The sequence below is a fragment of the Dunckerocampus dactyliophorus genome, chromosome 1 (genome assembly GCF_027744805.1).
Source record: "Dunckerocampus dactyliophorus isolate RoL2022-P2 chromosome 1, RoL_Ddac_1.1, whole genome shotgun sequence".
Classification (NCBI taxonomy): Eukaryota; Metazoa; Chordata; class Actinopteri; order Syngnathiformes; family Syngnathidae; genus Dunckerocampus; species Dunckerocampus dactyliophorus.
Window position 1 is genome coordinate 16447368 of NC_072819.1, and position 26932 is coordinate 16474299.

General features: G+C 41.4%; 1 protein-coding gene across 2 annotated transcripts in view; it reads left to right on the forward strand.

The window, feature by feature from the left end:
- Window positions 1-25772, forward strand: part of tafa5l (TAFA chemokine like family member 5, like) — a 106130-nt gene extending 80358 nt beyond the window's left edge. For both annotated transcript variants that reach the window (XM_054785508.1, XM_054785517.1), the window contains 2 exons: window positions 20036-20089; window positions 21596-25772. In XM_054785508.1, the coding sequence (XP_054641483.1) occupies window positions 20036-20059 (24 nt within the window). In that variant the 3' untranslated portion in view covers window positions 20060-20089; window positions 21596-25772. The remainder of the gene's footprint in view (window positions 1-20035; window positions 20090-21595) is intronic.
- Window positions 25773-26932: the final 1160 nt, after the last annotated feature.

Sequence of the window (26932 nt, forward strand, 5' to 3'; positions counted from 1 at the left end):
TCTTGTAACCTTTGTACTTTATCCCAATTTTATCCTCATAACTCTTAACAAAATGAAATGCTTTATGCAAAAAAACAATGTTTTTCTGGTCAAATTCCGACTATTAGCATGTTAGACTTCCATCCATCCATTTTCTATACCGCTTCTTCCTCATTAGGGTCGCGGGGGCATGCTGGAGCCTATCCCAGCTGACTTCGGGCGACAGGCGGGGTACACCCTGGACTGGTCGCCAGCCAATCGCAGGGCACATATAGATTCAAATTCACACCTATGGGCAATTTAGAGTCTCCAATTAACCTCACCTGCATGTTTTTGGAATGTGGGAGGAAGCCGGAGTACCCGGAGAAAACCCACGCGCACACGGGGAGAACATGCAAACTCCACACAGAAATGCCCAGGGGAGAATCGAACACAGGTCTTCCCGATCTCCAAGCTGTTACTGTGTTGGCCAACGTGCTAACCATGGGTCACATTAACGGCCCCATGTTAGACTTTGTTCTCGTAATTTACACTTTTTCATGCAAATGTTTTCTCATAATATCTTGACTTTTTCACCACAATATTATAACTTTATACTCATAAAAATGTGAAATTCTTAGCCAGCAAGGGCATCCAGTGTAAAAGCAAAAGCCACAGCAACTCGTGTGATTGACTTGCTGTGGCCACCCCTAGCCGGGAAAAGCTGAAAAGGGAAAACAAATTCTCATAACAATGCAACTTTTTTTCACAAAAGATTTTCCTGTGAAATTACACCCTTATGTCCATAGCATACTTTTGGGGGGGAGAAGAATTTCAACATTATTTTGATAATTCTTCAGCTTCCATCCATCCATCCATCCATCCATCCATTTTTCTTCCCCTTTTCCGTGTGCGGGTGGCGGGGGCAGCAGTCTCAGTAGGGAAGCCAGACTTCCTTGTCCCCGACCACCTCTTCCAGTTCCACCGGGAGGCCACCAAGGCGTTCCCAGGCCAGCTGTGAGAATCCCTCCAACGTGTTCTAGCTTTGCCAGCTGGGCATGCCCGGAACACTTTACCAGAGAGGTGTCCGGGAGGACTAGATGCCCGAGCCATCTCAACTACCTCCTCTCGATGTAAAGGCGCAGCGGCTCTACTCTGAGCCCCTCCCGGATGACTGAGCTCCTCACCTTATCTCTTAGGGTGAGTCCAGCCACCTTCAGGAGGAAACTCATTTCAGCCGCTTGTATCCGCGATCTCGTACTTTCAGTCACAACCCAAAGCTCATGACTATAGTTGAGGGTGGGAACATATCGGTGGGAATTTATCGATCGGTAAATTGAGAGCTTTGCCTTCCGGCTCAGCTCTCTCTTCACCACGACGGTCCGGTACAGCGAACGCATTACAGCAGACGCTGCGCCGACCCGCCCATCGACCTCACACTCCAACCTTCCCTCACTCGTGAACAAGACCACGAGATACTTGAACTCCTACACCTGGGGTAGGACCTCATTCCCAACCCGGAGGGAGAAATCCACCCTTTTCCGACTGAGAACTGTGGCGTCAGATTGCTGAGTCTAATCCCAGAAGCTTCACACTCAGATGCAAACCGCCCCAGTAAACGCTGAAGGTCACATCCCGATGAGGCCATCAGGACCACATCGTCTGCAAATAGCAGAGATGAGATCCTAAGGCCCCCGGACTGGACTCCCTCGAAGCCTTGGCTGTGCCTAGAAATTCTGTCCATAACAATTATGAACAAAATTGGTGACAAAGGGAAGTCTTGGCGGAGACCAACGTTCACCGGGAACAGGCTCGACTTACTGCTGGCAATGTGAACCAGGCTCCTGCTCTGGTTGTACAGGGAAGCCACCAATCCCATACTCCCGGAGTAAGCCCCAAGACACCACGAGAGGCACGGTTGCATTCCTTTACTAAGTCCACAAAGTGCATGTAGGCCGGTTGGGCAAACTCCCAAGTACCCTCCATTATCCTTGCAGAGCTTTCCCAGCACACACTCACTACACATTTGGGTCTCCCAAGTCTGTCCGCCATCTAATCCAACTCATGACCAGGTGGTGATCAGTTGGCAGCTCAGCCTCTCTCCTCACCCGCATTTCCAGAACATACGGACGCAGGTCTGTGATGCCGCGAGGGTGGACCTCTCCCTGTTTTACACAGCAAGGTCTAAAATGCAAATGTTTCTTAATCTTTAGTAAGCCGGGATAAAAGAGGAGGGTGTGTTAATATTTTGTTAGTCAATTGCTCCTCTGTATGTTTAAAATGATGTGGATTAGTTTACAATTCTTTGGGTAAATGTAAGTACAGTAGTACCTCGCATAACATAAACCTCCTTTTACATAAATTCCACTGAACATAAAGAATTTATGTAAAGTTCCATATAACATAAAGCGTCAAGTCAGTGCAAGTCTTTTTTTTTTCAATCAACTTTATTAATGCCTCAAGTCAGTGCAAGTTCAGACTAACACTTGGTGACGCCTTCTGACGCATCACGCTCTCATTGGCTGATTTTCGAGGCACCGCCTCCGCTCTCATCTCATTGGCTGAGTTATACAGCACGTACGTGAGTTTGTGAGAGACAGAGACAGTCCCTTCAAACTCCTTCCTCTTCGTAGTCCTCCTGAAACTAACTTAAACAATTAAGTTAAGTTACAAATTAAAATTTTGCCCACAGCATTATCGTGTAGCACGTGTGCATTTGTCTGTGAGACCAGCTGACTCTTAGACTCTTTGAGTCGCGTTTCGACTCAGGCTAGTCCTCCTCCTCCTTCCTGCCTCCACTTGCGCTCCTGATCAAGTCATCTCGTGAACGGTAGGATTGTTTTTGTTTTTCAGTTTTATTAATTTATAGTAATCTTATTTATTACCTTATTTTATATTGGAAGGTTACTCTACTACGTTTATGCTAATGTTTTCTTATAGTTTCCCACCATATTTGGTGGACTTTGAATATTTTGAAGGGCCAAAGGGGTGAGTTTGGGAACATCTTGGAACGGATTAGGCTATTCACATGTACTTTACACTTCGTATAACATAAAATCCCTATAATATAAAAATTTTCGGAACGGATTATTTACGTTGTAGGGGCGTCTACTGTAATTGAAAAAGCCTACTGTATTGCCGATATTTGTGAAGCTCAGTTGTTATTCCATATATTCACCAGAAGAGTGTGCTACTCACGAACCACACTGAGTCATGTTAATGTGACCCATAGAATAAACACAAAATGACCCAAAGATCTACCTCCTACTATAAATATAGAAAAAATATATATTTACTATATATATATATATTTTTTTAATGAGTAGGTATTTCGGTACGTAATACATGTATATCAGGGGTGCACACATTTTTTCAACATGCAAGTTACAAGTCAAAATGATCTACCTCTTTCCATAAAACATATAACATATATAAAACCTAACTGGTAAAGTTTGAACTACTATTGTAAATATTAATGATTAGTATTCCACATTCACATTTTCAAAGTTTACAGGTAATCAAAGTAGTTGATATAATTATATTCAGTATGGCTATACAGTTACACCCAATGTGACCTGTGTCTTGGATGGTTTGGATGGAGAACACACACAATGCTGTCAATCCAGCTGTTGACACATACCAAAACAGGAAGTTCCTCATACCTCCTCTTACCATACCATACTTCCTCTTGATTAACATATGACAAAACAGCAGTTCCCATACACTCCCTGGCATTTGTTTTAAAATGCCAACGTGAAATATTTACACAAACTGGTCCTTTGGAGACAAAAGAAGGATACATTCTGTGATGGGTCTGCAGAAGATCTTTGAGGAGTTGTCACGTGTCACCTTCGCCTCAATCTTCCTGACAACTCCGTTTTCACGATGATTCCCATAGGCCAGTCATTTCTTTTAAGTTGCTTCTCCTTTAAAAGAATGATGTCCTCTTCCTTCATATTTGGTCTGTTGCATTGCCACTTTTGACGACCCTGAAGCAAATGGAGGTACTCCTTCTGCATCTGGCCCAGAAAGTGTCAGCAAGCACTTGAACTCTCTTCCACTGATGTTTATACATGTCAGACTTATGAGCCGGGATGGCCTCATACTTCTGGGTAAGAAGAGTTGAGGGGGTCAGGATTAAAGGAGCCTTTGGATCAGAAGAAACAGGTACCAAAGGTCTCGCATTAAGGACAGCTGTGACTTCAGCCATTAAAGTTGTCAAAACCTCGTGAGTCAGCTTGGAGTTTCCTGCTTGTACTGTAAGAGTCTAGGATGCGTCGTACAACACCTATCATGTACTCCCATGTACCACCCACTTGAGATGAATGGGATGAGTTGAACACCCTTGATTGACACCTCTGTTTGCGCAGGTAGTCATCCATAACTGTTTCACCGGGTTCTGGAGGAATCAGTTTCAGTTCTTTGGATGCACTAATAAAGTTGGTCCCGCAGTCAATTGTTTAGCGGGACATCTGATCGCGAAGAATCTTTTGGAGAGCATTGATAAAACTTCAAGAGCTCAGGGTTTCGATTATTTCAACGTGAATGGCTCTTGTGGACATACATGTAAACAGGACGGCCCATCTCTTGTCACTGCCCTGTCCTCCTCTAGTACGGTGTGTTGTAACATCCCATGGTCCGAACACATCCAAACCAACATAGGAAAATGGGGGATCCATTTGTAGGCGTCCAGCAGGTAAGTCTGCCATGATTTGCTGCTCGGTTTTATCACTGAGCTTCCTGCAAGTCACACATGAGTGTATGATGCTGCTGATGGGTCTCTTCCCTCCGACCGAACATAATCCACTTGCTCTGACTGCTCCCTCAATGAAATGTCTTTCTGGTGCTTTAAAGCTTCATGATGATGTATATCATCCATGACTGGATTAAGCTTGGAAAGGGAACTGTTACTTGGCGAGTCTTGCTTTGCCTTGATGCATTTAATTTTTTTTGCATACACTTCATGTTGGATGCATCTGATAATTGTGTGTTCTGCACAAGTCAAGGCTTCGTATGTGAGGTTTTTCCTGCAGAGGTGCCAGCCTCTTCAACTATGAGCATCTATGGACTTCTTGAAACTGTTACAGATGTGACAAAGGTAAGCCACAGCTTTGACAAGAGAGGTTCACTTTGAGCTTCGTTCCAAGCACAATGAGCCTGATTCACTTGGAGCAATGGTAGTGGCAAGCACCATCACATTCTGACGAACTTCAACACCTGACTCTGGGTCAATTAGTTCAAATGGGCCTTTTTCAGAAGTGATGCACTCAAGTCCCAGAAGAAATGCTGGACCTTACAACCATGTTGTACGGGCAAGGTCTTGGGTTGGGACCGACCGAGAGCCATGATCAGCAGGGTTTTGCTCAATTGGGACATGTCTCCACTGATTTGTTCGAGAAGATTGCTTAATTCTCTGTACACGATATATATACGACATATACATGGAACCTTCTGTGTTAATTATTAATTTATCCTAAAACCACTTTACTGTCAGTGAAGAATGTGGTTCTGTCGATATTTATGCTGAGCTCTTGTGTGACAAGCTCTGACAGTTCCACAGCAAGCGCCGCAGTGCAAAGCTCCAGTCTGGGTATGGTAAGTTCTGATATGGGAGCCAGTTTAGCCTTACCCATGACAAACCCGACTTTTTTGTGCCCATTTCATGTGTGACCTTCAGGTAGGCTACTGTGGCTATAGCTTTTACTGAAGCATCTGAAAACACAGTTCAGTGAAAATGCCGTGTGATGCGATGGAGAATGAGACGGAAGTACCAGGGAGGTGCAGTGACTCTTGCCTGCAGTGACTCTTGCCACCTTCTCCAAACATCATACATGTCTTGGGGCAAAGGTCTGTCCCAATTAAGGTTGTTGCTTGACGGTTCTCTGAGAAGAAGCCTGCCTTTTATAGTCACAGGTGTCAGGAATCCAAGAGGATCGAACACACTGTTTACTGTGGAGAAAACACCACGTTGAGTGAAAAGGTTCTGCTCCTGTGGAACTGTGGATGTGAATGTCTCTAGCATGGTGTTCCAGCTCACCCCCAAGCTGCAGAGGACAGGAAGCTCATCTATTGAGAAATCAAGGTATTTGATTTCCTTGGCCCTGTCTGGGGGAAAGGCACTCACCACCTTCATTTTGTTAGAGGCTATCTTGATCTTGTGAAGGCTAAGATCTTAAAGGACGAGCATTTTTTTAGCTCCTTGTAGGACATCAATAGCCTCCTCTTCTGTTGGGAAAGATTTCAGTGCATCGTCAACGTAGAGGTCCTATTATATGAAGTTTTGTGTGTCACTTCCATATTCAGCTTCAGCCTCCTTTGCTGCCATTCTCATTCCAAAGATCGCCACTGCTGGAGAGGAACTGTTACGAAAGACATGCACTCTCATGCGGTAGTCTACCATACCTTTAGTCAGATCATTGTCTTCATAACACAGGAAACAAAGAAAATCTCTGTGTTCTTCCTGAACAATGGAGCAGTAGAACATCTGTTCAACGTCAGCTGTGATGGCGACTGGCGGAGGAGGAGCACACCTAAAAGTGTGTTGTTCAGGTCTGGCCCCAAAAGTAGCATATCATTCAGAGATTACGCTATCAAACTGTGCACTCGAGTCAAATACCACACAAATATTCCCAGAGTTCTGTGGATGGTAGACACCAAAAATGGGAAGATACCATTTCTTTGTCTTAGCCCTTGAATGCACCATGTCTCATGACATGCACACCTGATTTCAGTTCACCAATCACAAGTCCCAACGCACTATATAAGCTGCCCTGACTTCATTCTCCTCTGTTGGGTGGGAGAAAAAGCCAAGGAACAGTAACTACTGGTCAGTGTCTCCAAACATTTGCTCTTTCAAACATTTTATTGTTTTCTTTGGTAACATTTTTTTTTTGTGACCAGACCATTTTTTTTAATCTGGGGACCTGTTTATCTTGTGTGCTTTTTGATCTACTGAACTGGTGAGTTGGATGGAAATGTGGCAATGCTGATAGCTTTGTACTGAATTGAATTGTCATGCTGGCATGTTAGCATTAACATCCTTATGCTAACATATGTTTGTCATGTTTTTCAATGTATTAAACACATTAAGTTGCTTTGCTAATGCTATCTTAGTGCTACCCTTGTTGTTTCAGTCAACGTTCTTTGCCCATGGTCCTGTAGGAGGCTCTGCAGCCTGTCCTTTACTCCCACCCTCTCAGATCGAGTGAGAATTCCACTCATCACTCTATTTCGGACAACTTGCGCATTTGGACACTGCCTCTCAATACAATAACTCGCGCACACACAACTGTGACTAATTCACTCGCTCAGATTATCCATCGGGCACTGGAGAACTAGACTATGTTTTTTTTCTTTGTGGCAGTATCCTGGAAATTGAGGGACTGAATTGTTTATTTACTTTGAACTGTGCACAGTAGTAAAAAAAAATCTGGTACCAGTATTTTGAAGAAAACCTGCAGTATTATAAATACTCATGTTTTTGTACACTTTAGTTTCAATATAATTCACACGCAAAATGAATTTTGTTTTGTCATTTACTGCTCCTGCCCTCAGTAGCCGAACCTGGTCTTTATACTGTAATATACTGGCCCTTAAACCCTTTATATTGTGCTAACCTTTACATGAACATTTACATTAGATACATGTTACACAAGCTCTGCATGTTTGTTGTTAATCATTTTCTGCATGAAATCAACAAAGTGCACTTTCATGTCTTGCTTCTTGTGAAGTGTACGTCGCAGAGACATAAGCCGTTTATATGCGTATGATTTATTGATTTTTTTTATGACTGATTGACTTCATTTGGCTTGTGAGCACTGCCTAAACAAACAATAATAACCCAGCACAAGTCAAGCTTCTGTGCTATGGGTCACTATTTCTGCCGCAGAACTGCTTTCTTGCCTTGTGAACTCTCAGGAGGTTTCTTCCAATCAGCAGCAGGATGTGAGCATCTTGGTCAAGGGGTGGTATCTCTGATAATATTTAATATTATATAATAGTTCATATTTTCATTACTATTACTGTTTCAATTTAGTATTATCACTGTGGCTGTTGATATTATTGTGTCCTCTCCATTATGGTCTTTATGGTCATTGTAGAAATTTTCTGATGTAGTCCTGTTTTGTTTTGTCATTATTTTTGCAGTTGTTGTTGCTGCTGTTGTTGTCTTTCTCGGTATTGTCCCCGCACTCCACCCTCTGTTTTCTTTTCTCTTTTCTATTGCACTACTGCTTCCGTCTGGCCGCTCCCAATTTGCATAACAACAAAACATCAAATAAAGTCAAATAAAATCTATATACTGTATAGCAGGGGAAGAGTATCTTCCACTTTTCCCTGGCAGAGGAAATCTGTTTAGCATGTAAGGGCATTTAGATCAAAAATAGTATCTGCCCTTATGGCTGGACAGGACAAAAAACAAAAAGGGTGGTATCTCGGCAGCGATGGATCTCAGATGTCAGTGCTGTCGAGCAGCTTCTGGAGTTGGTATTTCGTCCCTATTGTCGGGAATGGCTTTACACTCTGAGTGTGGGGAGAGGAAGGCTCATTTTTCCATCTATGGACTGAACTATGTAGCTATAAGCTCTTCTACCTGTTTGTGTTATACCAGCACACGTCTTCATGTGTATGGTTCTGTTGTGCTCTGAATGTCAAACATGTAAAAAAATTCAGTCTTTGCAAGGGATAGAGTGCTCTGATCGTCTATTATTGCATACGTTTTCTTACTGTTGTGTCGCTGACCTTCAGGATAAACCTGCACCAAGCATATTTTGGAGCAAGATTTCCCAGAGATTTCTTTTCCACATACCTCTGTACAAGTGGCTGTAACATCTGAGCCTAGGTGAAGAGCTGCCAGATGCCTGTCACTGTCACACTCTTGATACTTGATAGTGGCATTGCAGTCTTTGGTTTGGTGGCTGGTAGAGGTAGTGGTAGCAAATATTGTTATCTCTGAGAAACTTCTTTCTATCTTCCAGTAGCATAGTTCTGAAACCTTTGCATCTTTGCAATGGATGGGGTTTGAGGTACAGTATAGGACTCTGCCTGTTGATGTCCTCAGATGGACCCTTTGCTGTATCGGACATCTCTGCAGACACATCTGTCTTGTGCACAGTGACTGATGGTCTTGGGTTGTAGTTCTCTTCTGTGAGTGGCAGTAGAATTGTGAGGAAAGACATGAGTTGTGGTGAAGCTTGGGTCATTTTTTGCTTTGGCTTGATTCTTTTACAAACTCAACAAAGAATGAGAATGGCGGAAAACTGACATTATGGTCTTCTTTGAATTTTGACACTTTCATTGTCCATGTTTCTTGACGGTTATAGACAATTGGACTCACTCCTCTGGCTGTGTCGGGGTAACTTAGGCCGGGTAAATAGCCATCTTGCTTTGCAGCTTCCAATTCACAGAGGAGGTCTGACAGCTCACGAAGCTTGTGAGGTTCTTTGCTGGAGAGCTTTGGAAAGCTTCCTATTCTAGAAAACAAGGTGCTTTCTATTGCTTCTGGAGAACCATAGCATTCTTATAATCTGTTCCAGATCATATGTAGATCAGCACATGGGGTCTTATATTGACTGCTTTTACTCTTTTAGCATGTTCAGAGGACTCCCGGCTGAAGATTGATTTCTTCATTAGCTGTAAGACCAAGCTCCTTGATGGTACTCTTAAATGTGACCTTCCAGCTAAAATTTTCTGGTTTATTATCGAATTTAGTCAGTCCATCTGTCAATAGCTGACTCTTTGCTCAGAACGTGGCAATGTCACTTATTGTGTTAGCAGTGTCATTATTAGGACGCACTCTCGACTGTCTTTGTAGTACATTATGGGAAGTTTGTTGAACATCTCTTTGTAGTGGTTGTTTGTCTCCATCTAGTGGTGAAAATTGGTACTAATCATGTTCTTGTTTTCGGGTGAACTTCTTTTTCAACGTAGGCCAATCTGGGTTTTGCGACCAGAACTTCTGCTAGTGCATGTGCTGCAGCCATACTAGCATGGTTGATGCTGATGACCTTGAAGATCCTGTTGATGATCTGGCAGTCAGTTTACATGAAGCTTTGGAGAACTTTATGGAGGAGGAGAGGAGCGACTTCCTGTCGTCAACATCTTGACCTTGAGCCTCTAATGTCTTCATAATGATGACTGAGTGAGAATGCTGAAATACATAACTACATAACTAGCCAACACAAGTGAACAGATAACTTTTGTTTTATATAAAAGCATCTTACCGCTGAGTTAGTTTATCCGTAATAATAACAATCAAAGTTGCATCTCCGTGTGTAGCTTGAAATGCTGCTGGGGAGTAAGAGTGAATTAGGAGGGGAGCTTAATAACAGCTGACTGAGGTCATATGACATCAACAAATTGACATTTACACGATTGACCCAAACTACATTGGCGATCTACTGGTAGCTTGCGACCGACGTAATGGGCACCCCTGGTATACTCTGTTATTCGCTGTTTAATTCTGTTAATTTAAAAAAGTTTGCAATTACCAACGTGTGATGGGAAAACTTTGAGAGGTGCTGGCCAAGATAAAATAGTAATATTATTTTATTTTGCTGAAATTATGGCCAATTTTAAATGAACAAACCAAGAACCTGGTTTATTTGTAGTTCTAAACATAATTAGTGTTTTTACTTTTTAATGCTGATACTATGTGGGAATGCATAAAGGTAAGTTTTGATGACTTATTGAGTGCTAATGTGCACATTTGTCTCAAGTTAATTCATGCTAGCACACTGCCTTTTACCACACACATCAAACAGCCATGTAATAATCTCTCTGGAAAAACTTGGCTGGAACTTGAACTGGTGGATGGTGGGTCGGCATTCATTTTGTGCTTTGATGTTATTCGCTATAATGTACGAAACCCCCTCCCCCGGTCCTCTGGAGATTTGTGGGAACACAAGCCTGTCCTTGGGTCAAAAAAGGTTGGGGACCACTGATTTAAAACATGTAAGGCTGTTACGCCAACTTCATTTTATGTCCTGAATGTGGATTTGAATCCAAGAAATTAGGCTGCTCACTGACAGTTATGGCAAGTTTGTTCCTATTATTCCTAGTATGTGCACTGTCTTGTCTATGTCTTCACTTGCACTTGAAGACATCCCTAGTAATATGCCCACGTGCCAGGAAAAAATGTAAAAAAAAAAAACATTTGACTGAACCAACTATGGACAAAATCTAACAAATCAGATTCAACTATGAAAATCCTTAGTCGAAGACAGCCAGTGTAACTTAAAAAAAAAAAAAAAATTGGGACATTTAATGACTCTATTCTTAACATTATGGCTGACATTCAGACAAAATTATGAGTTAAAAAAATAATTCTGTGATGTTATTCTATTAAAATTATGACTTTTTTCATAACAGTTTTTCAGTTACGCCTCCTATACTGTTTCCCCGGCAACTTGTTGGCAAGAACAGGAAGTCACACTAAAAACAGCCTTGTAAGAATTATGAAAAAAATGTATATTCCATATAAATATTACATGGAATCAATACACTGTATTAAATGTAGAAATATTGTAACGCGAGACATAAACAAATGGGCTTTTTCTTACTACACTACGCCGTCTGCTGGATGTGTTGGGACTCTTCCCGCTAATGCAAAACGATGACCGTTGAGGCCCATCTGTGTGTCAGCATCTGTCTGATAGCGAGAGTATCCTCGAATGAACCCCATCAAATGACATGGCAGCGGGAGGACAATGTAGACTTGTGAAAGATGTTAATGAGCACACTCCTTATTCACGCTGGCGTCTGTTACGTGCAGCCGGCCTTTGAATTAATGTCCGCACGCTTCCTTGGAAGATGATTTCCGCCTTTTGTGAGCCAATGAAATGTATCACTCACTTTGATTAAACACATTATGTGATGCACTAGAGACTAATGAATGACTTTTCATTTGGAAAAATTTACAGAAGCCCTTACAGGATGCTGGCTGGGTTTCACAAAATTTTCACAACACATTTTTTTAATGGAAATAAAGGGAATAGAAACTGCACTTTTTTTCCACCGGTAAGAAGCAAAAAATCGGGGTGCGGTTTATACACGATGACAGTTCTGTGACCAGACGCAGAAATTGACGAGAAGCCCATTTTAGAATAGCCGTCTGTGGGTCAGACAGTTGCTTTGACTTTAGCGCCCTCTGCTGTACAGTTGCTGAAAATGCTTGTGTATGCAACTAACTTATCTGACGGCTGTCTGTATTTTCACACAGTGAAACGATCTCTATATACACTGAAGCTAACCTAAGCTTCCAATGTAAAATACAATAAAATGTTGGAGTTTATTCAAATTCACACTGAAGCAATGCAATAAAATAACAAAGAAAAAGAAAAGCAGTGAAAGATAAGATATCAAAACATCTCTGAAAATTGCAAATTTCTTTATTTTGATTTTTGATTATTATTATTATTATTATTATTATTATTATTAATCTGTGCTTAGCCATAATATTAAAGATCTAGATGCCGAAGTTTAGATTTCTTATTTATTCTTCTTTTTGAAATTGCTTAGTACCTTTTACGCATGTTGATTTGAGATGAAAGAGTTGGCAAGCATTTATGAACTAAAAATTCTTTTTTCCCCGCCGTGAGCCTGAAAATGGGGGTGCGGTTAATACACGGGTGCGGTTTATACACCGTGCTTTACGGTAATCATTTTCAATTCTTGTATATGGGTAATGTTTGATAGCAAATGCTAACTGGATGTAATACATGAACTGTCTCCTAATGAACGTTACGTAGCTATTTTGATTGACATATTACCAGTACTCTGGTTATGTACACAACTATTGAGGAATTATGTGTAATTATCTTTATTGCCATATTGAATATAATTAGTACAGTACAATTACGATATTTCAAATGTGACTCAGGCCTCATTCGTGCGTAGATGTGTATCCGAGCTACTGCAGTCTGAACAGTGAGGTTCCAAATATCTGACCTATATGTCATCGAAAGGAGTGTTTTGCCATGCTTACCGAGACTTGGATGAAGGTACTCACCGATGTAGGCAAAAGTTCTTCTTGTCGTCTGAAAATGATTTCAAAAAAACTGTTTGTGAAGCGGCTCACGTCAATGTCCCACCACTCCTGGCTCCAACATCCACCCACACACTCCTCAGAACAGACATGGCAGCAAGTTCTCCACAAACTGCTATAGACAAAGTCTTGGCCTTTTTCTTCTTTATGTTAATCATTTTGTAAGAAAATGTTGACTCCCGTTGCACAAAATCCTTAACATTGCCACAAGCGTGCCAAGGAGAGCACAAATTGAGGCGATGTTGACTTCCGTAGCAACCTGCGTAAACACACATCAAAGCATGTGATGCCTGTCAATTCCTGCTTTGTGTTCACATTGACAAATCGGATTTTTTTGGTAATGTGAACGACCATATAAAAGATTGGATTTTAGGAAAAAATCCAAATTGGGCATCATATCCTGCAGTGTGAACGTCGCCTGTGTGTATACTTACGTATACTTACTTAGTCCAGTCCAGTCAAGTCTCCCCAGGAAACTGCTGTATTTTTCTTTTCTTGCATACTGGGGATCTCTGCTTTGGATTCCTGCGCACATTTCCTTAACTGGAAATTAACCAGCATAGCTTGCGGGTCATATATTTGTCTAAAATAGTGTTTTTTTTATGCTATATTACTGTGTAACTGTTCAATAACTGTTTCAATAGTTGCACAGTTTGTGTGTGTGTGTGTGTTTGTTACTTTGTTGTTATTTTTGGTTGCACTGTTAGTGAGGGAGGTGTTTGGTTTGATAACCGCCTGTTGGTTTGTGAGTGTCAAAATAGACATTTTTATGAGTGTCTCAATTATTTGTGTTTTTTTACCCATTTGAGGGTGGTTCATTTAGGCTACATAATGTAGAAATGTTTACAACATTTCAGTTTCGCCAAAGGTAGGCCTATCAGATTGCAAACACCTAAATATAGTTTATAATTGGTTAACTAGTGGTGATTTTCGGCTTCCTGTACGCTTGTCTTAAAATTGGTTGGGATGGGTGGGATGACACGCAGAGGGGCGTCGGACAGGTATGGTCAGAGGTGCGTGAAATGTGTATGAGCGAGGCTAATTTTCAATCGCCATGTTTTTGGCCTGTTTGTCTTGATGCATAAACAGTCCTAGTAGCAGCTTATTAATTTAGAACTGGAGAGGTGCTCATTATTTAAAACAGCCTATTTTTTAACTTTCATAATCATTTGGAGTACATGAGAAAGTGGAAAGAAAAACACAACTCTCTTTGACCAAATGGTAATTTATTAACACATATACTGCATAACACAGCAGCAACAGAACCAATGTTGTAATAGTGGTAAGGAGCAAACTGCTCAGCCAGCAGTAATAGTAAACAGTACAGCAAGTGTAACACACATGATTTCACAACGATAGCGGAGCAGCGACATTTTAAAAGCGCATGCAGAGGTAGCTAAAGCTGCTGGATGCTGACCACTCATGGTACTTCAAATGCAGCTACTGCAATCTTGCAAATCAGAGACCCCAGCGGCTCTTTGGTTTTATAGACCCTGCAACTGGCATCTATAGGAGACTCAGCGGTTAATTAAATAGAGCTGTGCTTCTCAAATAGTGGGGCGGGCCACCCTGGTGGGGCACGGGGAGATGTCAGGCGGTGCGTGAGTTGCTGCTGATGTTGCCTCATTTTATGAATCAATTTTGATAATTAGGTGATTGTATGCAGAATGGTGGTGCCAGCAACTTATACACTGGTTTGTACTGATAAATATGGTCAGGTTCTCAATACTATTTCAATTCAAGGCACATGCGAAACAAAATTCTGACCCCTCGGGGGCACGACAAAAAAATAATTGAGAAACACTGGGATGGACACTTTAACTGTAGCATTTACGGTATTTTGTGCTGACATGCTGACAAAGTCTTCTACAAAATGCATACAATGATAAATACTTTGGGTTATTATTGATTACTACTAGTGACAACACTGACGCCATTTCTTGGTGAGTTTAGCTAGTTTATATGAATAGTTTTTGTAGTAATAGTACTAACTTTCACAATCGTGTTTATTTGGTATAATGTCAAAATTCAGCTTATAATGTAAACAGTTGCATTAAGGGTTTTGCATTTTTGATCATATGTAATCATCATGTAATTAGTGATGAAACTACTATTAATAGGTTTTCTACTACGACTGCTGCTACTTCTAATACTGAGGAATGCATTAGCATCACAATTCAATGTGTCCTTGCACTGATGTTATTTCTATTCTTTGTGTATTCAAGTGAGAGCTCTTGACACAAATGGGGTCTATTGTGGTAGTAAAAATAAATCCCTTCCTGACTGGTAAGAGAGGACAGTGCATGTGACAGCGGAAGGAGGCAAGTGGGTTTCCTCTTGACTTGTACTGACGGCAGCATGCATGATCTTGTTTCCACACAACAGGGAACGAATTGGCACTGGAAGTCATTAGAAGAATGTTTATGTCTTTAAAAGGTAATGAACTGGGGGGGGGGCTGCATGTAGATTTCCCCCCCCCCACCACAATATTAGATATGCATGTTATGCAGCGGGTGCTCCAGAGCAGAGGCTCTGCCATCTTTCAGTCTCTTTTGCAGATAGAATTATTAAATTTTGTGCAACGGCGAGTTAATTTAACAGCAGTGCGCAAATGATTTCATTCACATCAGCAATGGTGATGATGAACTCAAGTTATTTTTGGAATCAGAACCCAAACTGTCGTCATCATAAAAAAAACACATCTTTTGATCATGAGTGACAAGCTTATGGAGACTGGCGGCTACTGCAGTAAAGTGGAGATTTTAGAGTAGGGATGGGTATCAATTAGTGGTCGATTTGGAATTTTTACATACAGTAGACGCCCCTGCAACGTAAATAATCCATTCTGAGAACCTTTATGTTATAGGGTTTTTATGTTATACGAAGCGTAAAGTACATGTAAATAGCCTAATCCCTTCCAAGATCTTCCCAAACTCCCCCCTTTGGCCCTTCAAAATATTCAAAGTCCACCAAATTTGGTGGGAAAATGTAAGAAAACGTTAGCATAAACATAGTAGAGTAACATTCCAATATAAAATAAGGTAATAAATAAGAATACTGTAAATGAATAAAACTGAAAGGCGTCACCAAGTGTACAGTACTCTGTTAGTCTGAACTTGCTTTCATGAAAGAACTGAAGCTGTACTTCAAATCAATATCCTCTGCTAATCACATTCAGGTTTTTGTTAATGTGAGAACACTAGAAAGAAATGCATTCTGAAATAGAAAAAGGGGGTTGTGGATACCAGTATTTTGTTAATGTTCTGGTAAAACAAGCATATTTGGTTTGTTTGGGGTTGAAATAAGCTATAAAAATAAATGTTACAAAAATGAGTAGCTCTTGGCCATTTTCATTTTGTAAAAGTAGCTCGCAGAAGAGAAAACGTTGGAGACCCCTGCTTTACGTTATATGGAATTTCTTACGTAATACGATGCAAAAACTTTACATAAATTCTTTACATTCAGTGGAATTTACGTAAAAGGAGGTTTACGTTATGCGAGGTACGACTGTATATCAATTTCGGCCTTTTATTTAAATCAGACCGGCCGATATCAAGAAATCAATTTAAAACTGGGCCTCCTTAACTCCTAATAATCGAATCGGTCCTGGAAAAGCCCATATCGGTCGATCTCTAGTATCAATACTCCGTAAGGTATCATATGTAAACAATTGTTACCAGACCTAAAAACTAAGTAGATATCGGTGTCTTATTTTGGTGCAAAAATAATAGTTATTAATTGTCCCCTCGCCTCATTCCGGAGTCAACTTTACCCTTAATAACCTTTATTGATAGAATCTTAGACATGTTCTAAAAACACACAAACAAAATCTTGCAGGGCAGAACAACATAAAATGCAGACATAATATAAAACATTGACACAAAATGCAAAAGATGCAGCTGTGTTCTAGACTGCAACTGCCAGTTTTTCCTCTGCACAGATGACGGGGAGCATCGAGCTAAAATGCTCAGGTCGAAACGCTGGAACGTTTGGTTGTACTTCACCTCAAAAGATGCAGACTGAGCCACCTGCAGCAAGTGCTTAACGGTGTTATTTGTATGTTTTTATTTTCTCATGTGCTGGTGCAAGCACCATTTAAGCACCGGCACCATTTAAAAAGTGTAGCTATGTGGAAAATAAATTCAAATAAGCTCTAGTGATAGATATCGTGTGTTGAGAAACAGCAACTTTGACAAAATGCACAGTTCTGTAATTATTAAGCTAATGCTTTGCTATTTACATTTTTTTGTTATTTCCTGGGTTTTTTTCCCCCTAGCGTGTCTAGTGAGGCTGTATGTGCTCCCTTGTGATGGAGTGCACTTTCTTTCGTTGCCTCCTTTTTTTTTTTTTTTTTTTTTTAAGCCCTGTCATCGGCAGCCACCATTTGTGTTGTAGCTTGTCTCCGGAGCTTCATATGGTGTGAAATTGTTGGAGCCAAAGGGCCACATTTCAACACTGACTCTTTATCACACTTGAGAGGGTAAAAAAGCCTTTCATAAGGTTGAAACATGCTACAGCTTTCAGCAGCACTGTTTCCGTTTTGGCATGTTTCCTTTGTTGCAGCCAAGCTTGACTTGTTGTCCACTTTAGGATGCAGCAGTTAAACCACTTAAAACAATAAATACATACAAACAATAAATGGGGTCAGCAACCAGCAATTTTGCCCCCTCGCCCATAAACTTTTGAAAGTTTCTTAATTTTACCAGTTATAGCAACAGAATACAACAAAGTGCATTGTGCATGTGTAACGGATGCCAACTAGTATGGTTATAATAGTATCTTGGTTAAACCTCACTACCTGACACATCAAGAAATGCGCCGTAGAGTGCACATTGTGCATTTTTGGCTGGTGCGACTTGTACTCCGGAGCGACTTATAGTCTGGCAAAAACGGTGCTTTATGCAAGGTGCAGCTATCATTAATAATTGGTGGCAGAAGGAAGGAAATTCATGGAATCCCTTGATATTTATTTTTCCTGTGCCGTCTCAAAGTTTCTATTGACACACCTCATTTGAGCCATGTTTGCAAGTCATGTTACAATTTGCGGCATGTCCAGCTCCAGAAGGGAGGTCTGTTGCATCACATTGCAAAAAGTGCTTATCAGTGCACTTCCCCACTCATCCCCTCATGTGCCTGGCAAGAAATAAATATGTCTTCCACGTCCTTGAATTCCCGTCTCTCGTTAGCAGCCATGGGCCATGAGCTGTGGTTGTGTGCTTGTCCTGTGGGGCCACGCTCACCTTGTTAGCCTTTTAATGAGTAGTACCACTTCATAGTGGTGCCCTCTTCTGCTGATTCAGCGCTCTGAGACTACTTCAAGAAGTATCGGTCGATAGCCAAGGCCTCAGACCCTCCATTGTGAGAGTAGCAGAACTTCTGAAGCCCAACAGAATCCATTCCAGGCTGACTCTGATTTGTTTCCGATTTTTGTTTAGTTTTCCATTTTTGCCTAGTAAATAATGGAAATAGAAATAAGGGCTGAACTGCAGTCATCATTTTATAACTGTACAGGAAATGTATTAAGTAACATTTTAATATTTTTGACTGTTATATAAGTGTAGTTATAAGTTAATGAAGTTCCATCCACCCATTTTCTATGCCGCTAATCCTCATTAGGGTCGCGGGGGTATGCTGGAGCCTATCCCAGTTGACTTTGGGTGACAGGCGGGGTACACCCTGGGATATACCCTGGACCCTGGTCGCCAGCCAATCACAGGGCACATCCATACCTATGGACAATTTAGAGGGAGGAAACCGGAGTACCCGGCACACACGGGGAGAACATGCAAACTCCACACAGAGATGCCCAACGGAGATTCGAACCCAGGTCTTCCCAATCTCCTGACTGTGTGGCCAACATGCTAACCACTAGGCCACCGTGCAGCCGTGTTTCAGCTAACCCTGCTCAAAATGTAGACATGTCACAGACATGTGACTAAACGTGTGTACCAAATTCCATGGCGATTCGGCTAAATGCTGTAAAGTTACAGCGTTGTTGAGCGCACTGAGCTTGTGTGAGAAATTTCAAGTAAATCCGATTTTATGAGGGTCAAATTTAATTACGCCATCATGTTGTGCATGTATGTGCAGTGGTTTCGCAGTAATAGCGTTAGTTTCCACAAATAAAATACATCCTGTCCAGTCATTACAAACAATTAGGACAGCCCATAGATGCTAACTGTATTGAAGTCTCACAAGGACATTTTGTTCAGCATATTTTCCTGGTAAACATTCCAAATTATACAACTTTTTCAGGGACATTCAACTTTGGAGGTTCCACTCTAGCTCTTTTCTCTGACGTAACCTTCCATCACAACATCATTTTTGTACAGGATAAGGGAGATCAAGGTCCTGAAAGCTTATCATGTTTGATTCTCTTGCTCAGCTTTTGTTTTCTGAGCATGTCTTCCTCAGAAATAAATGTAATAAAAAAGTCAAGGTTTGCTTTGCAAGATTCCATTGTGGCCTCAGTGGCTCGCATATCTTCGGGCGGACCTCATTTCTTTTCCTTGTTTTGATTTAAAGATGCAGTGGAAGTACTTAGCATTTAGATGACACGCCGCCAGAGAGGTGTGATGGATCAATGGCTCTTCAGAGGACTGAATTCCGTCAACGCGGCAGCCAAAGCCAGGCTTTCCTCGCCCTAGACGGTCCGAGTGACGGATCGCATGATGACAGAACGGGTCTGGTCCCCGGCGATCCAGGGAGAGGGAGGCAGCGGAATGACAATGCGGCGGCTTGTCTGATTGGCTGAACACCCCATTAGCTTCCTGATTATGATTAGCCGAGTCATTATCTACACAAAAGTGGCTCATTCATGAACATGAAGACGACAAGGAAGCTGTTTTTTTACAACTAGTCATGGGGAAGGAAAAAACATGTTTTTGTAAAGATAAATACTACTTAGTAACATTTATCTTGCTATCTTGGACATTGTGACGTTGTGCTTTTAAAGGCATACATGCTTTGGCAGAAAAAGGCCAACATCTTGAGGAAAACATTCGATAAAAGCTTTCTCTGTCTGTTCTTTTGCAGCCTTTGCCCAAGGAGCCATCATAGGACGGAGTGGCAGAACTACAAAACTATATAGTAAGTTGTTAATATTGAATAACATCTTTTATTATCATTCATTCAAGTGTAAACAGTGAAACCAGTTTATATCGACAACCTGTCTATGTGGACCAACTCATCAAGCTGCGGTACACCAAGTTCTTATTACTAAAAAGTGGGCAAGTCGACGTCAACATACACGGTTCACCGCTTTTGTCGACATAAAGGGAATGTTTCTACCGAAAATCGGTCAGTTTGTGTCAATTGCATCATTATTGCTTAGCAGCATGAAAAAACAGCAACTACTGTCTAGTTACACAACATGAAAACGTGCACACAGTGACTTCCTGTTCTGCAATCTTCAAAATAAAAGCATGAAAACAGAATATTCAAGATAAAAATATGCACAAATGGAGGGAAAGGATGTCAGCAATTTGCCGTTGTTTCAAAAATCCTGTCACAGAACAGTTTAGTTTCTGTTATGTCGAAAACTGCTTATATCGACGACAGTCAGCCAGTCCAAGGGGTGTCAACTTAAACAGGTTCCACTGTTGTCATTGTCCATCTCACATTCCTCCAAGGCAAATAATACATCATATAACTGAAAGTCATATTGAAAGAGTTTTCATACTCACTCAGCTTGACTTTGCTGGGAGCTTTACGTTTAAAATACACATTAGATATTTAGCGTTGTGTGTGTCTGTTTTTAGATTATTTTGGGCAAATCCAGAGGCTATTAGAATGTGTGAGGCTTCCTCTGAAGATTGATTGGCCTTTCTTGTGCTGAGAAAACTAAACTGAATCACGCACAATTACCAAGGACACGCAAAGAGAAAGGGAGCTGGGGGCACCATAAATATGTATTTGCCAGCACTGTGAATTTGTATCATTCTACATGGATTTCCCAACACATTTTTAGGTGTCATGGTGATTATTAGACACAATCCTGGATGTCACATTTGTCAGCCTTTTATGGATTTATCTATATTACATGACATAGAGTTCTATTATCATTCAGATGACTTTCTTGATCAAATGATTGGCTAAATTAAGTCATTAGCTGACCACTGAAGCACATTAGTATGGAAGAATCCCTTTGTGGAATTATCAATTCATTTAAAAATGTGACATTTACACCTAGAACATACTGATAAACCTTTATATTGGCTTCACTTTGTCCAACAAAATTAGCAGCCCCCGCAAAAAAAAGCACTTGAAATACTGTAAATGCTTCAATTAACACTTCTATTCAATGAACCAAGTCGTTCTATAGTGGTCTACAAAAGCAAATAACCGGTGGGGTCTCTAATTAGCGTCACGTCAAAAATAATTGGCATTAACAGCCGTGGCTGTAGGCAACCTACTCACAGCCTCTTTTTTATTAACTCCACAAGATAGAAGTAGCTGCAGTTGAAGTAGCATCCAGCAGCTTAATCTACCTCTGCATGCACTTTAAAATGTACTACTACTACTACTACTACTGCTACTAGTTGCAAGGTTAGGATGCTCACATGTCTGCATCTTATTGTTGTTGTTCCTCCACAGGCTCCATGCTAGGAGATGAGCTGTGCTTGATCACTACATCAACAACAAAAAAGGTTCACAAACTCAACACCACGCCTTCACTTTCAAGTACTTTTTTTTTTTTTTTTTAACAGAAGGTGACAAAACCGTGTAGGCGCATTTATTGCAAGACATTGACAAGGTGGATCCACCCCTTCATCTTCCAAGGTGATTTTGCAAAATCACTTGATATGGACCACTCGCTCAACACCTGTTCCAATTTTTTGAGCTTACTAGGCAGTAGAAGATGGACATTTGTTATCCAGCATGGACGCCTACTGGACTCACCGAGGTGCACAATATGCTGACTCTGCAAATGTGGACATTTTGAATGACTCGGCATATAACATAGGTAGTGTTTGTTTTTTTTTTTTTAGACTAGTTTTGTCAATGGAGATCACTCTTCATTACAACATCAGCAGCATTTACTGCAGCATGAGTGTGCGTGCGTGCGTGTGTGTGTGTGTGTGTGTGTGTGTGTGTGTGTGTGTGTGTGTGTGTGTGTACGCACATCCAGGGATACACTGTGAAATAAATCATATCCAGTTGCATTATTCATACTCCTGTTTTTGGAATTTCACACCAAAACGCTACAAAAGGAGTGTTAGGGTCACACACAAAAAAGTCATGATATCACGAGAAATCAAATTGGCATGACGATTTTTTTTGCAAAACAAGTATAGTCATCAATCAATCAATTAAGTCCTGATATTACAAGATATTAATTAATATATTAATATTACTATTGCATTTAAAAAAAGTTCAACTTAACGAGAATAAAGTATTTTTTCCAGCAAAAAAGTTGGAATACAAAAAGAAAGTTACATAAACAAAGGGAAAAGCTGTAATTTTACAAATCTTTTTTTTTTTTTTTTTTTTTTTTTTTGAAATAAGTGAACATTTTTAAGTAGTGAAAGTCGTAATGTTATATGTATAAGGTCAGATTTTTTTGGCCTATTAAAAAAAGGCGGGATTTTTCGAGACAATAGTGTAAAATTTGTAATCGAGACTGAAGTCATAATTTTCTAAAATAGGGTCATAATGTTACGCAATTAAACTGGAATATCATGAGGAAAGTGTAGTAATGCCATGGGAAAACAGTATTTTATTTTATCAGGAAAAAAGTCGTAATCGTACGAGAATAAAGTAGTAATTTAACTAAATTGAGTTGGAATGTTATGTGGTTAAATAAGGCCGTAAATGTATAAAACTGTAAAATTCCGAGCAAAACGTCTTAGTATTATGAGAAAAAAGTCAAGTTATATTAATTTTCCTTGCAGGAATACATGTAATATTACAAAAAAAATTTTGTAATGTGCACGACCACGACGAAAACCACACTGCTCCTCCTGAATCTGAGATTCAACTATCCGGCGGATCCTCCTTTCCAGAACCCCTGAATAGACCTTACCAGGGAGGCTGAGGAGTGTGATTCCACGATAGTTGGAACACACCCTTCGGTCCTCCTTCTTAAAAAGGGGGACCACCACCCCTGTCTTCCAATCCAGAGGTACTGCCCCCGATGTCCACGCGATGCTGCAGAGTCGTGTCAACCAAGACACGCCTACAGCACCCATGGCCTTAAGGAACTCCGGGCGGCTCTCATCCACCCCCAGGGCCCAGCCACCGAGGAGTTTTTTGACAACCTTAGCAACCTCAGCCCCAGAGATAGGAGAGCCCACCGTGGAGTCCCCTGGCTCTGCTTCCTCATAGGAAGACGTGTCGGTGGGATTGAGGAGGTCTTCGAAGTATTCTTTCCACCGATCCACTACATCCCGAGCCGAGGTCAGCAGCACACCATCCCCACCATACACGGTGTTGACTGTGCACTGCTTCCCCCTCTTGAGACGCCGAATGGTGGTCCAGAATCTCTTCGAAGCCATCCGGAAGTCATTCTCCATGGCTTCTCCGAACTCTTATGTCCGGGTTTTTGCCTCAGCGACTGCCAGAGCCGCAGACCGCTTGGCCTGCCGATACCTGTCAGCTGCTTCCGGGGTCCCTTGAGCCAAAAAGGCCCGATAGGACTCCTCCTTCATCTTGACTGCATCCTTCCCCACTGGTGTCCACCATCGGGTTCTGGGATTACCGCATATTACCGACCACTTTACGGCCACAGCTCTGATCAGCTGCCTCGACAATGGAGGCACAGAACATGGCCCATTCAGACTCAATGTTCGCCACCTTCCTCTGAACATGGTCGAAGCTCTCCTGGAGGTGGGAGTTCAAACTCCTTCTGACAGGGGACTCTGGCCGTTCCCAGCAGATCCTCACAATACGTTCGGGCCTGCCAGGACTGACCGACTTCCTCACCCACCATTGGAGCCAATTTACCACCAGGTGGTGGTCGGTTGACAGCTCCGCCCCTCTCTTCACCCAAGTGTCCAAAACATATGGCCGCAAGTCTGATGATTCGACCACAAAGTCAATCATGGAAGTGCGGCCTAGGGTGTCCTGGTGCCAAGTGCACATGTGGACACCTTTATGCTTGAACATTGTGTTTGTTATCGATAATCTGTGACGAGCACAGAAGTCCAAAAACAAAGCACTGCTCAGGTTCAGATCAGGGGGGCCAGTCCTCCCAATCACGCCTGTCGAGGTCTCACTGTCGCTACCAACGTGAGCGTTGAAGTCCTCCAGCAGAACAAGCGAATCCCCTGAGGGAGCACTCTCCAGTACTTCCTCTAGAGACTCCAAAAAGGGTGGGTATTCGGAGGGAAACTACCCTCTCGTTCACTGGGTTAAACTCCAACATGCCGGCCACAAGCCGGGGCGCAACAAGAATTGCCACCACTGCACGTCGCCTCTCACTGCTGGCAACGCCAGAGTGGAACAAAGTCCATCACCTCTCGAGGACTGGTTCCAGAGCCCTTACTGTGCGTTGAGGTGAGTCCGACTATATCTAGCCGGAACTTCTCAACTTCGTGCACCAGTTCACGCTCTTTCCCTACCAGAGAGGTGACATTCCATGTCCCTAGAGCTAGTTTCTGTAGCCAAGGATCAGACCGCCAAGATCCCCGCCTTCGGCTGCCACCCAGCTCACTCTGCACCCGACCCCTTTGGCCCGTCCCATGAGTGGTGAGCTCATTGGAGGGGGGGACCCATGTCGTTTCTTCGGGCTATGCCCGGCCGGGCCCCATGGGCGTAAGCCCGGCCACCAGACGCTCGTCATCGTGCCCCTCCTCCAGGCCTGGCTCCAGAGGGGGGCCCCGGTGACCCGCGTCCGGGCAAGGAAAAACGTGGTCCAATGTTTTTTTTCATCATAGAGGTCTATTGAGTCACTCACCTAGGACCTGTTTGTCGTGGGTGACCCTACCAGGGGCATAAAAACCCCCGACAACTTAGCTCCTAGGATCATCGGTACAGGCAAGCTCCTCCACCACGATAAGGTGGCAGCTCAGCAAGGAGAAACTCATAATTTTAAGAAATGAATGTCATAACCTTACTAGAACCTTTTCAGAACAAATTTCTAAGAAAAAAAGGAATACTTTTTTAAGGTTGTGGAAGGTGAAACGTTTTTAAAACACAATAAAAATTAAATGACAACTTATTCACAATAAAATTACAATTTTTATTATTTTATGACTTTTTTTCTTGTACTTTGTTTTTCATTTTGGCCCTAATACTCCTTCGTAGAACACGCTCCATTCATCTGGCACAAAATAAGCTTTTATTATTTTACACATGTTGGAACATTTTCTTTTTTCCTTCTGTTCTTTCTCTGGTGCAGATAAATATTTATATTACGTGTGGGAAGGAAAAAAATGTATCACTGAAAGTAGTGAGTAGTAACTTCTGCCATTTGTTTGGAAATATTTGTCTAAATTGATTCTATTTTGATATGAAATGTTTTTTTGCCCAGCTAGATGCTTGATATATTTAAAAAGATCAACTGTATATAAATATATGTCATGATACAATTAGTGTATTTTACGTTCAGTGGGTGTAATTGCGAGACTGTCAACCCGTTATGGTCACTTTTGCTACCATTGTTATTGCTAACGTAGTAAGGGGTAAACAAACGCATCATTTTAAGGTAGCAACTGCTATTCATTTGTTCGTGTATTATCACACTGGCGAAACAGCTAGCTTAACTGGCTAAGATGTGAACACAATAACAGGAACAAAAGTAAAGTTTGATTTTTTTTTTTTTTTTTTTAAACACATCACAGCAAGTTGTAAGAATCAACTTGTATCACTCTAGAAAAAAAATGTTTATATATTTTTTATTCTTGGACAAACGCAATGTATTGCATCATGTTGTGCTTGTGTCCCTCTTAATGTTACTATCCTCTTTTTTTATTTCTGCTGTTTATTTGTACTTAACACCTTGTACATCTTTGTTGTAATGTATGCATTGGAGGACATAAAGATAGCATCTGCTTGGGGGAACTCTTCTGACTTTACCATCTGTGTGTGTGTGTGTGTGTGTGTGTGTCCTGGCTTTGATTTCATGCAGTTTTCTTTAGTACACTCAAACAATAATAGACTCGTTTTTGCATTAAGTTAACAATGCCAGGTTTTCATTATACAGTATAAATGAAAATAAATCTTTTTTTTGTCCTGTCCAACCATTGGGGCAGATAGTATTGTCGATCTAGATGCCCTTACATGCTAAACTGATTGGCTCTGCCAGGGAAAACCGTAAGATACTCTTCTCCTGTAACATACGTTTTATTTGACTTTATTTGATGTTTATTGTTATGCAAATTTGGAGCGGCTGGACCGGAGCAGGAGGGAATAGAGAAGAAGAGAAAAGAAGACAGGGGGGAGTGCGTGGACAAGAGGGAGACGATGCAGAGAGAGATAACACCAGCAACAACAATTGCAACTACAATAACAAAACCACAGAAACAAACAACACGACTACATCAGCCAATGTCTGTGACAGCCATAAATACCATAATGTAAATTTAAAAATAACAGCATATGAATAAACAAATGAAACTAAATCTAAATATACCGTATACAATAGATATAAATGGCAACATGGTCCTAAATTGTGATCCATTCTATACAGTATGTGACATTTTTGACACACTACATGCTTTTTTCTTGAAAGATAAACTGCATACCAACTGAGAGAAATAATACAACAAAAAAGTAACTTTTCCTCATATGAAAATGAAAGTGGGAAAAATAAAAAGAATCTAGTACATGATGATAATACCACCTTCTCCATAATTCATTACAGGGGCTGCATATTACATTACAACAGTTGCCATCAGCCTTGGTGTGCAGGGGGGATAATTCACAATGAGCAAGTGCATTGCTCCACACCAAGCAGACTTTTACCGTCTCTACTCTACACAGCTTCATGAA